Source organism: Pleurodeles waltl, chromosome 4_1 (assembly GCF_031143425.1).
Source record: "Pleurodeles waltl isolate 20211129_DDA chromosome 4_1, aPleWal1.hap1.20221129, whole genome shotgun sequence".
Lineage (NCBI taxonomy): Eukaryota > Metazoa > Chordata > Amphibia > Caudata > Salamandridae > Pleurodeles > Pleurodeles waltl.
The window spans coordinates 194,601,011-194,614,175 of NC_090442.1; the positions used below are offsets into that span (position 1 = coordinate 194,601,011).

Sequence of the window (13,165 nt, forward strand, 5' to 3'; positions counted from 1 at the left end):
TGATTAGCCATTTTGGCACCTGAAAATTTTAACTATTTTTGACCACAGAATGCTGTAAAGTATGGATTTTAGGTCTCTGTGTTGGTGTTATTCTTCCAATCCTAGCCTAAAAAAATAACCTTGTTGACGTCCATGTTTTGACAGCTGTGGACAAGGCATGTATGCCACCAACAACTGCTATTTACTCTTTTTTAGTATGTAGGTTTGTTTGGCGATTTATAGAACTCCGTGGGGGCTGGGCGCAATTGGTTCTGAAGGGTGGTAAAATACAGTTTGAAGTGACTGAGCACGCGCATTTGACATGTGAAACACACAAAAAGAAAGGCATTCGCAGTTGCCTGGGTAACAAGCTAGGAGATGGTTCGGTTATTGACTGGCACTGTCTTTCCTGCACGTCCAACATAGTCACGTGCCCAGCGAACTTCTGTCGATAGCTGGTGAATCGGTGTGCTATTGACTAGCCTAAAACACAAGAGACGAGAAAACAGTACTGAATTTGCTATAGATATTTTTACCAGTTAAAAGGGTGCTGCTAAAACATAAAGGAAGAAAAACGTTCCAGAGAGGCCCGTACTTCTTACATGGTCTAAACAACGAATTACAGTATTTGCATTTGGCTAACGGGGTTCACTTTGATGCTCATATATAGCATTCCAGATAACGGCGTGAGTTCCCCGAAGAATAATCTTTTATTTCTATATGTAACGAAGCTGTGCGTGTACCTCGCACATTTTAACCATGGCTGCGACGCTCGGACTGAACGTTTAAAGAATTCCAATTCGAGAGGCTCCTATTGATGTGTAAACTATGCGGCCATGTTGTAATGGCTAAAATATGACCACAATTCAACAAGTCTATAACACTCATTAAGACTGTGCTAACTACTTAAATAAGCAGATCGGAAAAGAAGATTTAATGTAGTTGTGAAATTTTAGCCTGTTGAATTTCAGAGGTGTGGCAATATGTTAAAGTTTCGATTACTGCGAATATTTGTGTAATGTTTAATTATTGCTTTTTCAACAGGCAGTGTAAATCTCGTCTCCTTTAAGATGTGTTATGATTTTCTATGTTTCTATCGCTTCGATTGCCTCTTGCCTGAAGTTTCCTCGCTTCATTTTCTCTTCACCGGGGGGCCATCACCACCCTCCTAAAATGGTGGTCTCTGCTGTTGTGTACAGGTTTGAACTGCGCGGCGCTAGTCCGCTCTCTGTGTCCATGGCGCCGGTGGCCGCAGAGGGGAAGATGGCTGCCTCTGGGGTGGCGGTGAGCGGGCTGCTTCTGGAGAAGGGACTGGACATCAGCCTCGCTGCTCTGCGCAGGCACGACCCCTATATTCGCGGAATTCTGGACGTAGCCAGCCAAGTAGCGCTCTACACTTTCAGCCACACAGCGAGCGAATGGGTGAGTGCTGAGGGAAAGTCTCAGCTGGAGAGGCAAAGAGTAAATACAAGCAACGAGGGATACCTGTTTGGTAGGGGAGAGAAAGTGGTATCAGGAGCATGTGAGTGAGGGGACGATCAGAAGGTGACGGGGCAGGAAGTGGGGCCAATCAGGATAATGAGGTGAAGACTGGGTCGCAGAGGAGACCGAGAAGCGAGCTTCAGCTATGAGTCTGACTGAGCATAGAGGGAAGAGGGGAGCAGGTATTAAAGAATGCGCTGAAGAAAGCGGGCTGTGGGGGTGTAACAAGTAGGCAAAAAAGAAAATTAAGCATAGATAACATAAACGGAGCACGAGCAGGAGGCGAGTATAACAGAGAAAGTATACTAGGAAAGCGGGGAGCATAGAAATGTTGGCAGGTGCGGGACTGGTGAAAAGGGAAGACGAAATAAATCGGAAATATACATCAACAGTGGAGGAAACAATAGCAGCTGAGCCACGAGATGCGGGTAACAGATGTAGAGCGGTGGTAAAAGCTAATCAGAGTGCGATGCAAGAGGTCTGTTTGTTGGAGAAAGCCAAATATGGGCGCAGTTGAGAGGCAAGGGTTTTGTGTAGTGTGACCCCTTTACTCCAGGTCATTACATAAGTCCCTGAACTTTACAAATACGTAGTATTGATTCCAGATGTGTTAGTCTGTTTACCCTGAAAGCAAAGCAAGACTACAACTCCCAGGGTGCAGTGGCTATCACACAAGAGTGCACGATTGAAAACAGTGTCCGTAATTATCTAGAGTGAGGTTGTTAACCTCTTTGTATCAGCCTTTGATGCCGGCAAACACTTAGTTTTCTTTGTAAATCAGTTTTAAGCGCCCTTCCTTTGCTCTCTTCGTACTCTGCGTTCCAAAACAATAGCAACACCGTAAGTATTCATTATGTTTCACAAGTCTTCATCTTAATAGCATATCTAAGTTAACTTAAAATAAAAAGCAGCACAGACTACATCTCACTTTAAAAAAGTATTAAAGCAAGCCCAAATTGTCTATTTCCTATCCATGCGCTTTCGACCAGTGCATCCAAAAGTCAGTAACGTTACTAAACTAAATATGTGGGCACAGAACTGCCTAACCATCATTGATTTTTCCATCCTTGCTTTGGCATATTAACCATAAAGGTGGCTAAGTTAGCCAAATCACGCATTTTCCCAGTGAAAATACTGAAATGCATCTTCCTGCACATATGATTCCCACACAAGGGACAAGCTACCATCTTCATTGTTCTATCAAAACTGGACCACTCTAATGATATGTACTGTGGCTCAACTTCTCATAGATGACAATAAAGAATTCAGCACGCTGTTGCTATTCTCCTCCTATAGGTAAAGCCACATGCATACATCTCCTTTCCTTTGAGGACACTACACTGGATACTAGTTGCAAGACCATCCTCCTTCATGCTGCTTTGTGTCACACACAAAGCAATACATGGCAATTGACAGCTCTTGATCAGAAAATCAACAAACACATAAATAAAGAAACTTATGCCCGAGAATGGCTCCCCACCTCATAATTCTTGGATACAAGAACAAAAACATGGCTGGAACATCTTTCTCTGTTCAAACAGACAAATTATGGAATTCCGTACCCACAAACATAAGATCCACAGACATCCATCTCCACTTAACAAGATTAGTCAAGAGCTGACTCTTTCCCACATGATGACTATACTCACAACTCAAAAATATACAAAGAAAGAACAGATTACTCAGACATGACAAACTGTACTTCTATACTATGTCTCCTGTTATAGGTAGATGTATTTATATAAGAGGAAACTATATTTTACACCTTGATACATGTGTATATCAAGCCATGTCAAAAGGGCTACTGCTTTGTACATACAGGTGCATATAGTGTGTAATGTCTTCTGCTAAAAACCAGAATAAGTGGCATGTATGTGTTTATGTATATATGTTAATCAGAGTTACTTGAAACCAAACAAAAAATACGGCAAGATAAATTTGGACAGCAGACCATGTAAATACTGCCACTTCAATGTACAAATGGCTATTTATATAATGGTGTTTAATCAAGCAAATGTAACTTTACCAAGCATCGTGTGTGTGTGTGTGTGTGTGTGTGTGTGTGTTTAATATTTACATTTTGCTATTAAATTCTCGTTCGCCTCTCTCATCCGAAACCTTTTTTACTACTATCAACTCCCAAGCATTCTTTGCAAAATTGTATCCATCCTTTTTGGCCATGCCACCTAACTAACAAGCACACTTGACCACTACTTACAAAAAATGTACTACTTCCGCTTTTTTCAAGCCATACCTATCATTCTATTCCTACTACACCTCCCCCTTTTTTTGCATCTATTCCTATCATTCTATCCATACTCTAATAAACAAACATGAAATCAAGAGCACAAACCTAAGAAAAAAACAAACAAAAATATCGCACTAGCCTACTAACTACTAATCTTGGCTTCCGGAGTAGCGTGCTACTTGCTGAAAAAAAAACGCTTCAGTGCCTCGCCAAGGGTCATAAGCGTTACATAAATATTTTTACAATTAAAATAAAGCCAGTGAATTGCAGCATAAATATGTAAGAACAACACGAACACATCCAACATGGCTCAGAAACGCCATAACATTGAAACTCATGAGATCTCAATAGAACTCCGCTCTTCCTAAAGCATGTAACAGTCTAAGACAACACTACATTAAACCAACACCCCACTGCTTGTATGAATGAAGGCCATTCTTTGAATGCGTACAAGGTGCCATTCTAATTAGGGCACTCCACAGATGACACATGCTTTAATTGGGGATGACTTATGGTTACACACACTAACACATCTATGACCGAAAATATGCACAAAAGCAGCACATTAGTCCCAACCATAGTACCAATGGTCCAACTTAAAGACTCAGAAAATTAAATACTCAGAAAATAACTCCCATGTGTGAAAGATTCCTCAAGACCAGGACATAAAGGTACTTGAACGGCAAGAGCACTGCAAAATTGTAATGATGGCAATGCAGCACTGTACAAATCTCTGTAGCATAACATAAAATAAAGTGAACATAAAACATAATGCAGTATCATCGAACTGCTTAAAAATTCCTCAGACATGCAGTTTACAAAACAGTAATCTTAAAAGAAGCATTATTACTCGTTCTACATACAGACAGAGCAGCTCCCCAAACCTTTCTACTATACCAGGCTCGCCATCCTTATGAGTTGCTGGCAGCACTTCCTTGGCATGTCACTTACCCTTGTAAATTAAATTTAAGGTTTCCTTTTACCCTTACTGTAACTGAAAAATGTGAAAATCATCTCAATATACTTAATCTATTCAACAAAACAATAATGTGAAGGTCTTGGTCTTGTATCATCTTTTCATATAAAGACTTTTTTAAAAGTCTCCAAATTGCTTTAAAAAAAAACGTTTTTATTAAGTTTATTGTCTTAGACAATGTAAGGGTTCTTCCCATGACTTGGCAGCATTGGCTTAAGTCTTTGTCTTTCATCTTTGCTGGACTATCTGTATTGGTAAAAAGCTTAAACTTCCTGTTATTGTATTTGTTTATTGGACAAGGTAAGCAGTTAGGGCACAGAGAACACTCAAGGGAGGTGGTGAATGTTTGGCTTTCCCATTGTAAGAGGAGAATAATGACCTTCTGGGCTGGTCTTTTTGGCACCCTGTTTATCTGCTAAAGACAACTTCTTCTTGTGGTGCTTGACTGTGCCAGGCACTCGGATCACATCAGAACTGGTCTGTTGTAAGTGTACAGAGGCTACTTGCTAGTATTTTGCTCAAACATGCTTATATAACCAACATGTTTCTTCATCTTTATCAGTCATTTAACAATCTGACACTCTGAGTTAAATTCCCTTTATCTCCTAATAAGCCTGTTCTTTGCCATGAACGTTCGTATGACAAGACGGGTTCTAATTTTACTTTCTCAGGCAGTATTCCAGAGTTTTGGAGCATTCTGCTTGCCTTTTTCAAGTATTTGTAAACTTACTTTTTATCTTATTATTTTTTTCTAATTTGATGCTCCCTTCTGACATACAACTTGTCTTATTCTATCTTATTTTAGAATTATGTGGCACGGGAATATGGGAGTGATTTACTGGTCTAGTGTTTTAAATATGTTTTTGTATCTCTCATTTGCAATTTTATTTTAGAATGGCATGCTAAATATTTTTCTAAATCAAAATTAGTTCAACTTTTATGGTAAGTGGAGGAAGATACCTAAAGCCCCAGATCTCAGTTGACAAATGATATAATGATAGCTCCTCTTGTGATAAATCTGAATTCTAGTTATCGGTTCACAAATGCATTTTTTTTAAATTTATTTTATATTGCAAGAAGGTAGTCCCTCCCTGTGCTCTATTCTTTATATCTCTTGTCGTCTCCTCGCTTTATAGTTTCCGTTAACATCTTACTCCCCTGATCTCTTTTGTGTTCACACCATGTCATCCTCATTTATCTGAGAACTGTTCCTTAGATCTATGCCAGAGCAATTATTTTCCCTTTGTTGCGGTAGACTGTGTGAGACAAGCCCTTTCACGCACTTTCTCTTTCTGCTGTTAAATACAGCCATGCACCAGACTGCAGAGTTCTGCTCGGCATCAGATGCAGAGATCTGCATCCTTTGTTTATGCAACAGTGCAACTTTTATTTTCTACATCTGAGCAATTCGGGACCTACGGCTTCATTTTCCCTTCACCTATAAATGCCCACCCTGCTGCACCTTGGAATCTAAGCGTGAATGATTTTGCCATATTTCTCCTCCTTAACAAGATGCCTTTACGCCAGATGTAAATGGCGAAAGTTTCGGGGCGTTTCTCATACAAAACTGAGAAGTTGCAACAGCATAAATGGCCAACCAGAAAAGATATATGCCTCTGTTTCTTTTGTCATTTCTTTTTTGTGGATAGTATCATCAGATTCAAGGTGCGTCTTCGGATGTGCAGCTGGGAGCTATTTTTCAGATCTGTAGTAACTTCTCCTTTGTAGTAATGCATATGATTATCTCCAGAGTAATGGGCCTCAAGTCAGTACATGAATGTCTACCAACTGATATATCTTGGTATGTTTTTAGTTTAATAGGTGAATACATTCTCAAATAAAATCAAAATTGCATGTCGTGCTGCGCAGTTTATTGGAATACAGCAGCAAATGTAGTTTGACCTTCATGTAATGTGGCTTCCAGATAGGTTGCATAGAAATGCTTAATGCACCAGTAGTTTTTTTTCCTCACTGATGTTCAATACTTTCATGCAAAGGAAGAAGGCATTTCATGCATTCAAGAAAGATTGCTATCAGTAAACATATCTATTCAGACATTGCAGCAACATTTACAACATTACTCCTAGACTTAATATATGCCTGATTGTTCGCTTTTAGTACAGTAAACGCCTAGGTCTACTTTAGGATAGGAGTAGATCTTTATCTTCAGATGGTAGTAAATTGCCTCACTGAAATCCAGGTTTGCATGTGAGATATTTCTCTCTCTCTGCTTCCAAGACAGACAGACCTATTTAAAGACGCTATTGTTGATTCAGACCAGATGTGTTTTTTTCTCAGAACCTCACTGTGGTTATAACTTCACTATATTGTCTGGGATTGATAAGCAGAGCTGTGTAGTCTTTTGTTGTGGCGCCCCAAATTGGCCATAGCATTTGTAATATTGTGACCAGTTTTACGCTAATGCAATTTATCTTGGCCTCCACGTGCTGTTGCTTGGTAATCTAAAGAGGATGGAAACTTGTGTGGCCTGTCTCAGCATTAGTGGATCTGACTTGGCACCCCATAGTCAAGTGGATTTAGCATCGCATAGAACATGAAACCAAGCCTTGACGGTGTAGACGCACCAAGGCAATCTTAATGAAACATAGCTCTGGTCTAGTGTCCATTCAGTGCAAGAGTTTCAAGATATCCATTATCGATTACATTTATATACAAATCTAATTGTCAGTTGTTAAAAAAACTCATAGCTGAGCCTGAAAATATAACGTGGATTTGTACGTCATTGACCTTTGCTATAGAACTATAGTGTAGAGATTGTGTTCTCTAGCTATGTTAACTTTTAGGATATATGTCCAGTCGAATGTAAGATATTCAGACGGGGAATATTTCATGCACCAAGTGATCAATTATAATAAAGTTGGAAATCAGATGCAAATATTTCGCACTCTAATAGTGCTCGGTTTATCAACCTGTGACAGATGCGAGAATGAGTTATCCCTGTAGGGATTCAAACTCATGAGCTTGAATTCAGACACACAGATAGCGGCCAGCGCTTAAGTCACTGACCCATCTTTTGCATGAGATATTCTCAGATTTTTAAATATGGAGGACTTGGAAGTAAAGTTTACAGTGAGCTTCAAACATGGCTTTTTGTACCTCAAAATGTTTTTCTTTCAACGCCATGCCCCTCTGTATGGTGTGTTTTAAATGATGTATTATTTGCAGCCGGTGGTGCTGCTTGTGGTGGTGTGCGTTGCGTGAGCGGGGAGAGCTGCAGCACCGCTCTTAGTGGTGCATAGAAGGGGAGTTGATGCAGCATCTTGTCTTGAAGCCTGTAGTGTCTTTAGTGCTGTGTGGATGTGCTGCAGTGCTGCTGCTGAAGTGAAGGGCAACAGTGCCATAATAAGGCCTTAATGCGGAGAAGGTTGTAGTGTTTTTGGAGTGTTGACAGGTTGCCTTTTGGACAGTTGTCAAGAAAATCCGATATTACGTATTTAGTTGTAGTGTGTCTTATTACTTTCAGTATCGGGAAAACTGCAATGAAGGAAAGTGTAAAATTTTTGGGTAAATTAAAATCATCAAATATTCTCTGGATATGAAGCATTGTTTACCATATATGTCTTTTAAAAACATGAACTGTTCAGTTTTTTAACTTAATTTTTCTATGTGTATTAGAATAACACTTGCTTTACTGAAAGGCTATGTTGGTTTATCATTTCAGGAGAAGACAGATGTGGAGGGAACACTCTTTGTTTACACCAGGTGAGACATCGGGTTCATGTCTGTTGTTTTGAGTTTACCGAATTTCCATCCCCTGCAGTTTACACTTCTGTCTGTCCTTTTCAGAGCTGCTCAGGAGTAGGTTTGTAATGCTAGAGGAAGGCCAGTGTCATTTGTGTTTAGTGATCCATTGGTGGGTGTAGTAATCTGTGTCCCCCATTCCCTGTATTTCTGAGCTGGTGTCTTGAATACTGATATTGAATGATGAAATAGAGTGATGGTGTGTGCTGTCAGGTGGTGGCTAGGATATGGGGACAGTTGAAGGAGGATTGAGCCCTGCACAATCTACTTGCCATTGGAGGAGCCTAACATGAATTAAAGAATGTGCCTCCTACCTGAATGACACCAGACCCTTGTACGAAAACCCAGCTCTACAACTACACATTAGGCCCATACACCTAGTGGTTTTAAGGATTGCTTTTCCTATAGTGTTGTTGCTGCTTTTGTTATACTACTGTGTGTTGTATGTTGTGACGACCTAGCCTGGACATAGTATTAACCCTAGTGAATGCAACTCGAGATCTAATCTAGGATAAATTAAAAAGGCTCAATCGTCCCAATGTTTTAGCTTTGATGGATACAAGTAGTTATTAGTTGCTGCAAATGTTTCATCATGTTGAGATGCAGCACAATTTTGAGCTTGTGTGTTTAGAGGTCTGGGTTTGACAGCACAGGTGTCTAAGCATACCCGCTTATCCTGAATACATAGAGTGAGTTCTGGCACGTCCCCTTTATACGATTATTTTATCAATCTCTTCAGTCACTGACTGGCATTTAGACTTTATCAATCAGAAATGTTAATTCCAGAGAAGTATATCTATCACCTAATGCTAGTGGCTGTTTGGACACATCTTTCTTTCTCCAGCAGAATGCATGTATTACAGTGCATGAGGGACAATATTACATCTGCCTATGTCTCCCTCTCTTGGCCTCTTCCTTGCTAAACAAGTGTAAATACACTTTTGTTAATGCCTGTCTTTTGCTGCATTAGCACAATAAACCCAGACCTATTTGGCTTTGGCAAGGCCTGTTTCAAAACAGTCCTCATAATAAATCTTCAACCACTGCAGCCCTACTCCCCCTTTCAGCAGTAACTCTCCCACATCCTCAAACGAATGCGTCAAAATCTGTTTAGCTTTGGGTTTGAGGGGATAATTGTAAACATTTTTTAAACCAAACCGGTTACCTTTTCCTCAATTTTCTCTCCATAAAACTGCCCTGTAAGTTTATTATTTTGGATACTCTAGGTAAAACATTAGAACCGGATTCATTTGGGTTAGTGTTTTCAAGGAGTTGTTGTGTTTTTTTTTTTTTTTTTGTCAGACACGCGTGCTTCAGTTTGGTTTTGCCCTAGTTTGTGCTAAGAAGGGAACAAAAGCCTGCACAAAAGACGTTCTTGGAAATCAGTTGCTAAGGAGATCAATCCTAAAACCCATGTGACAGCGGAGTTCAACCACTTACAATGTAGAGCAGGTAGAGATAGGTTTGAATCGAGGTACATACATTTGATTGACAATACTTAAAATGCTTCTCTTCTCCCACTCACATCTTTCCTGGGACTGAGGAAGGGTGATCAATGAAATATATGGACAGCAACAGGTTTGCGAGAAATTAGAACAGATTTCTGAAGGCACTAATAGTAGCTGAGTGGACATTGTAAGGTAACTTCAGTTGTAGACCTTGCTGTGTACATCTGTTCCTCTGCCTTTCAGATCAGCCTCTCCCAAGCATGGCTTCACCATCATGAACCGGTTAAGCATGGAAAACCGCACCGAACCCATTACGAAAGATCTGGACTTCCAGTTACAAGATCCGTTCTTACTGTACAAAAATGCCAGATGTGAGTGTACTGTTTATACTAACAATGTAATTCAGTTCTTATTAGGTTTGAACAGGTACCCACTACTGCCCCTGTGTCAGGTGCTTGTTGATGTCCAATTGCTGAATTTTACCTAGAATCAGGGTACCCCTAGGACTCCCTGAGGTCATTGCGTTTAGAATACAAGGATTGCCTGTTAAGAAGGATAAAATGTTTATTTGTGTGACTCTGAATTTATCTTTCTTGTCTTCCTTCAGAAGTCTGATAAGTTTAGACCGTGCCCCCTGTGCTGCTCAATGTCTGTTCTAAATTGCTCCTCTGTAGATTGTCTAACCTATAGGTGAATAGTTCTAACTTGCGTGGTGACTTGGCTGGAGTTTTTCAAGCTTATCAGTTATTCAGTGTGCTATTCCAGATTTAAAAAGAGCTGGTTTCTTTAAGAGTATTATTTTATTTTGTGGTTATGGGAACACATATAGAAAATGTGCTTTGTAGATCACTTCTTAGGTATGCTGCAGGGATGTGGAATTCCTATAGCCCGACGCCCGGGACATCTTGTTTGGGGTCAAGGGCAACAAGTTTTTATGTTTACTTTGTCCTTGGGACAAGTAGGCCCAACCCCCTGCAGCACAAACCCTTTGGTTGCTTGTTTACAGAGAGTGGAATTCTCTGCAGTTGAGGTAATGTGTTTCCAAAAGATAATGCTGTTAGAACTTGTATATATGGTTCATTATTTGAAAGCCTTCATTATTAGGGTGAGTGCTGTAAATAAATGTTTTAAGGTCACACTTCACTACTGACGTTGGTTCCAGTACAAAAAAAAATAAAACGTGTACACACATGTTTGAAAAGTTTAGGCTAAGAGGCTAAGTATAATGCTCCCAGAATGCTCTCTGATTATATGCAAATGAAGTGTCATTTAGTAAAATGTGTTGATGCATGCTAGTATTTCCCAAAAATATTTCTAATGGAAAATCACTGTAACCATTTTCAACACGATTATGGGAAGCATGAAAATAAACAAACACTGACAAAGCCAACTGATCTGACATATTTTTATAAGTCTTTTAGTTTCATCAATGCGTGTCTTGTTTTGACATGGCTTTTGTAACACTTTATTCTTGTGGGAGCTACCAGGCCCTCAACATTGTAACAAACATTGGCAAAACCCCCCCAAAAAGTTTTTGAACTCTTAAAGCACACGTTGCCACCAGCGGCATAACAAAGGCCCCGCAGCCGCCCTCCAGAGGGCCCCTCCAGCACAGCACCTGCCCTGAGTGAGTCTGGAGAGGGGGCTCCTCCATGTTCTTTGCAAAGGGGCACCCTCCAGTTTTGTTACGTCACTGATTGCCACTGTAGTTCCTGACACTGAACAAAACTACTTTGTGTGGCAATATGCTTCTTGTGGAAGAGCAGAATGCGATCGCTCACAGTTAAGCCAGCCGAAAGAGAGAGAAATAGAAGTTTAATAAAAACAAAATGTCTTTGTTAACACCAGACCTAATTAGGGACCAAGACCCACATGTAGGTAGCTTTTTGCATGTCGCAAACAGCGACTTTCGTTGTTTGCGACATGCAAAAAGCACATTGCGATACACAAACCCAGTTTTGCGATTCAGTAACCTGGTTACCGAATCACAAAACGGGTTTGCGACTCGTAATTGGTAAGGGGTATTCCCTTCCTAATTGCAACTCGCAGTGCAATGTAGGATTGTTTTGTGACCGCGAACGCGGGTGCAAACCAATCGCAGTTTGCACCCATTTCAAATGGGTGCTAACACTTTTGCAAAAGGGAAGGGATCCCCATGGGACCCCTTCCCCATTGTGAATGTCACTGTAAACATTTTTTCAGAGCAGGCAGTGGTCCTGCGGACCACTGCCTGCTCTGAAAAAATGAAACGAAAACGTTTCATTTTTCGTTTTTGTTATGCATCTCGTTTTCCTTTAAGGAAAACGGGCTGCATTACAAAAAAAAAACTGCTTTATTGAAAAGCAGTCACAGACATGGTGGTCTGCTGTCTCCAGCAGGCCACCATTCGCGAGGAGGTCGCAAATTGCGACCCACCTCATGATTATTCATGAGGTGGGCATTTGCGAAGCCCTTGCGAATCACAGATGGTGTCAAGGACACCATCCTACATTCGGATTTGCGACTCGCAATTTGCAGGTCACAAATCTGAACCTACCTACATGTGGCCCCAAATTCTTAAAGAAAGTCACAAAAGTGCACCCATGGTATATGTCGTACCCCTATAAAATATTTGTGAACTGTATTTTAGCATGGGTAAATACGATGTGTAGATTTGCTCATGTGAAAATCTATTGAGCATTTGCAAGTTAATTTTCCCTCCAGCCACTTTCTTCCCAACCCTGGAAGAAGTTCTAATTCTGCCATTGTCAGGAGTAAATGTCCAACCTTTCTTATTATGGGAAAATATTAGAGAGAAGCTGGTAAAAATCTTTAAAACATGCAGGTTAGTAGGTTTGCAGACTCAAAGGCATTCCAGCCCTGAAACTATTGCTTACTGCTTCCTCCAGCCCCAGTATGCAGATCTGCAGAAAGGTGGCAAAATAAGGAAATTGCTACAGTAGCGATTGAAACTCCAAGTATTCAAGCCCTACTATGGTAGTAGCCCTGGCATAATCAGAGAGGCTATTAATTGCTGCCATAATTTGTCGCCACACTACATGGCACCAAAGGGACAAGTAGATCTTTTTACAGGACAAGTAGATTTGAGAAGCAACCTGTCCCCTGGACAAGTAGATATTTTAATAAATTCCACACCCCTGTGCTGCATTTGTAGTTCTCCTAGAATAACCTCTAAATCTAATTTTATGTTTCTGTTGTGTGAGCATTCTCTTTTTCTTGGTAGCTGCTTAAACTCTGAATGTTTTCCTTTCCTTAATGCACTTTGTAAGT

General features: G+C 40.4%; 2 protein-coding genes across 8 annotated transcripts in view; one reads left to right on the plus strand and one right to left on the minus strand.

Annotated features, from left to right (window-relative positions):
• The window catches only part of CACNA1C (calcium voltage-gated channel subunit alpha1 C), a 1,395,795-nt gene that overhangs the window by 1,348,520 nt on the left and 34,110 nt on the right, over positions 1-13,165 (minus strand). The window lies entirely within an intron of this gene.
• DCP1B (decapping mRNA 1B) overlaps positions 1,105-13,165 on the plus strand; it is a 152,075-nt gene continuing 140,014 nt past the window's right edge. For 2 of the 7 annotated variants that reach the window (XR_011202233.1, XM_069228074.1), the window contains exons 1-3: positions 1,105-1,401; positions 8,368-8,408; positions 10,139-10,266. Coding sequence is in view for 6 of the 7 variants with exons in the window: in XM_069228074.1 (XP_069084175.1) it covers positions 1,153-1,401; positions 8,368-8,408; positions 10,139-10,266 (418 nt within the window). In the remaining variant the exon portion in view is untranslated. Of the gene's footprint in view, positions 1,402-1,481; positions 1,525-8,367; positions 8,409-10,138; positions 10,267-13,165 lie in introns of those variants that run through there. The other 5 variants (XM_069228075.1, XM_069228078.1, XM_069228076.1 and 2 more) reach the window with 5 other exon arrangements.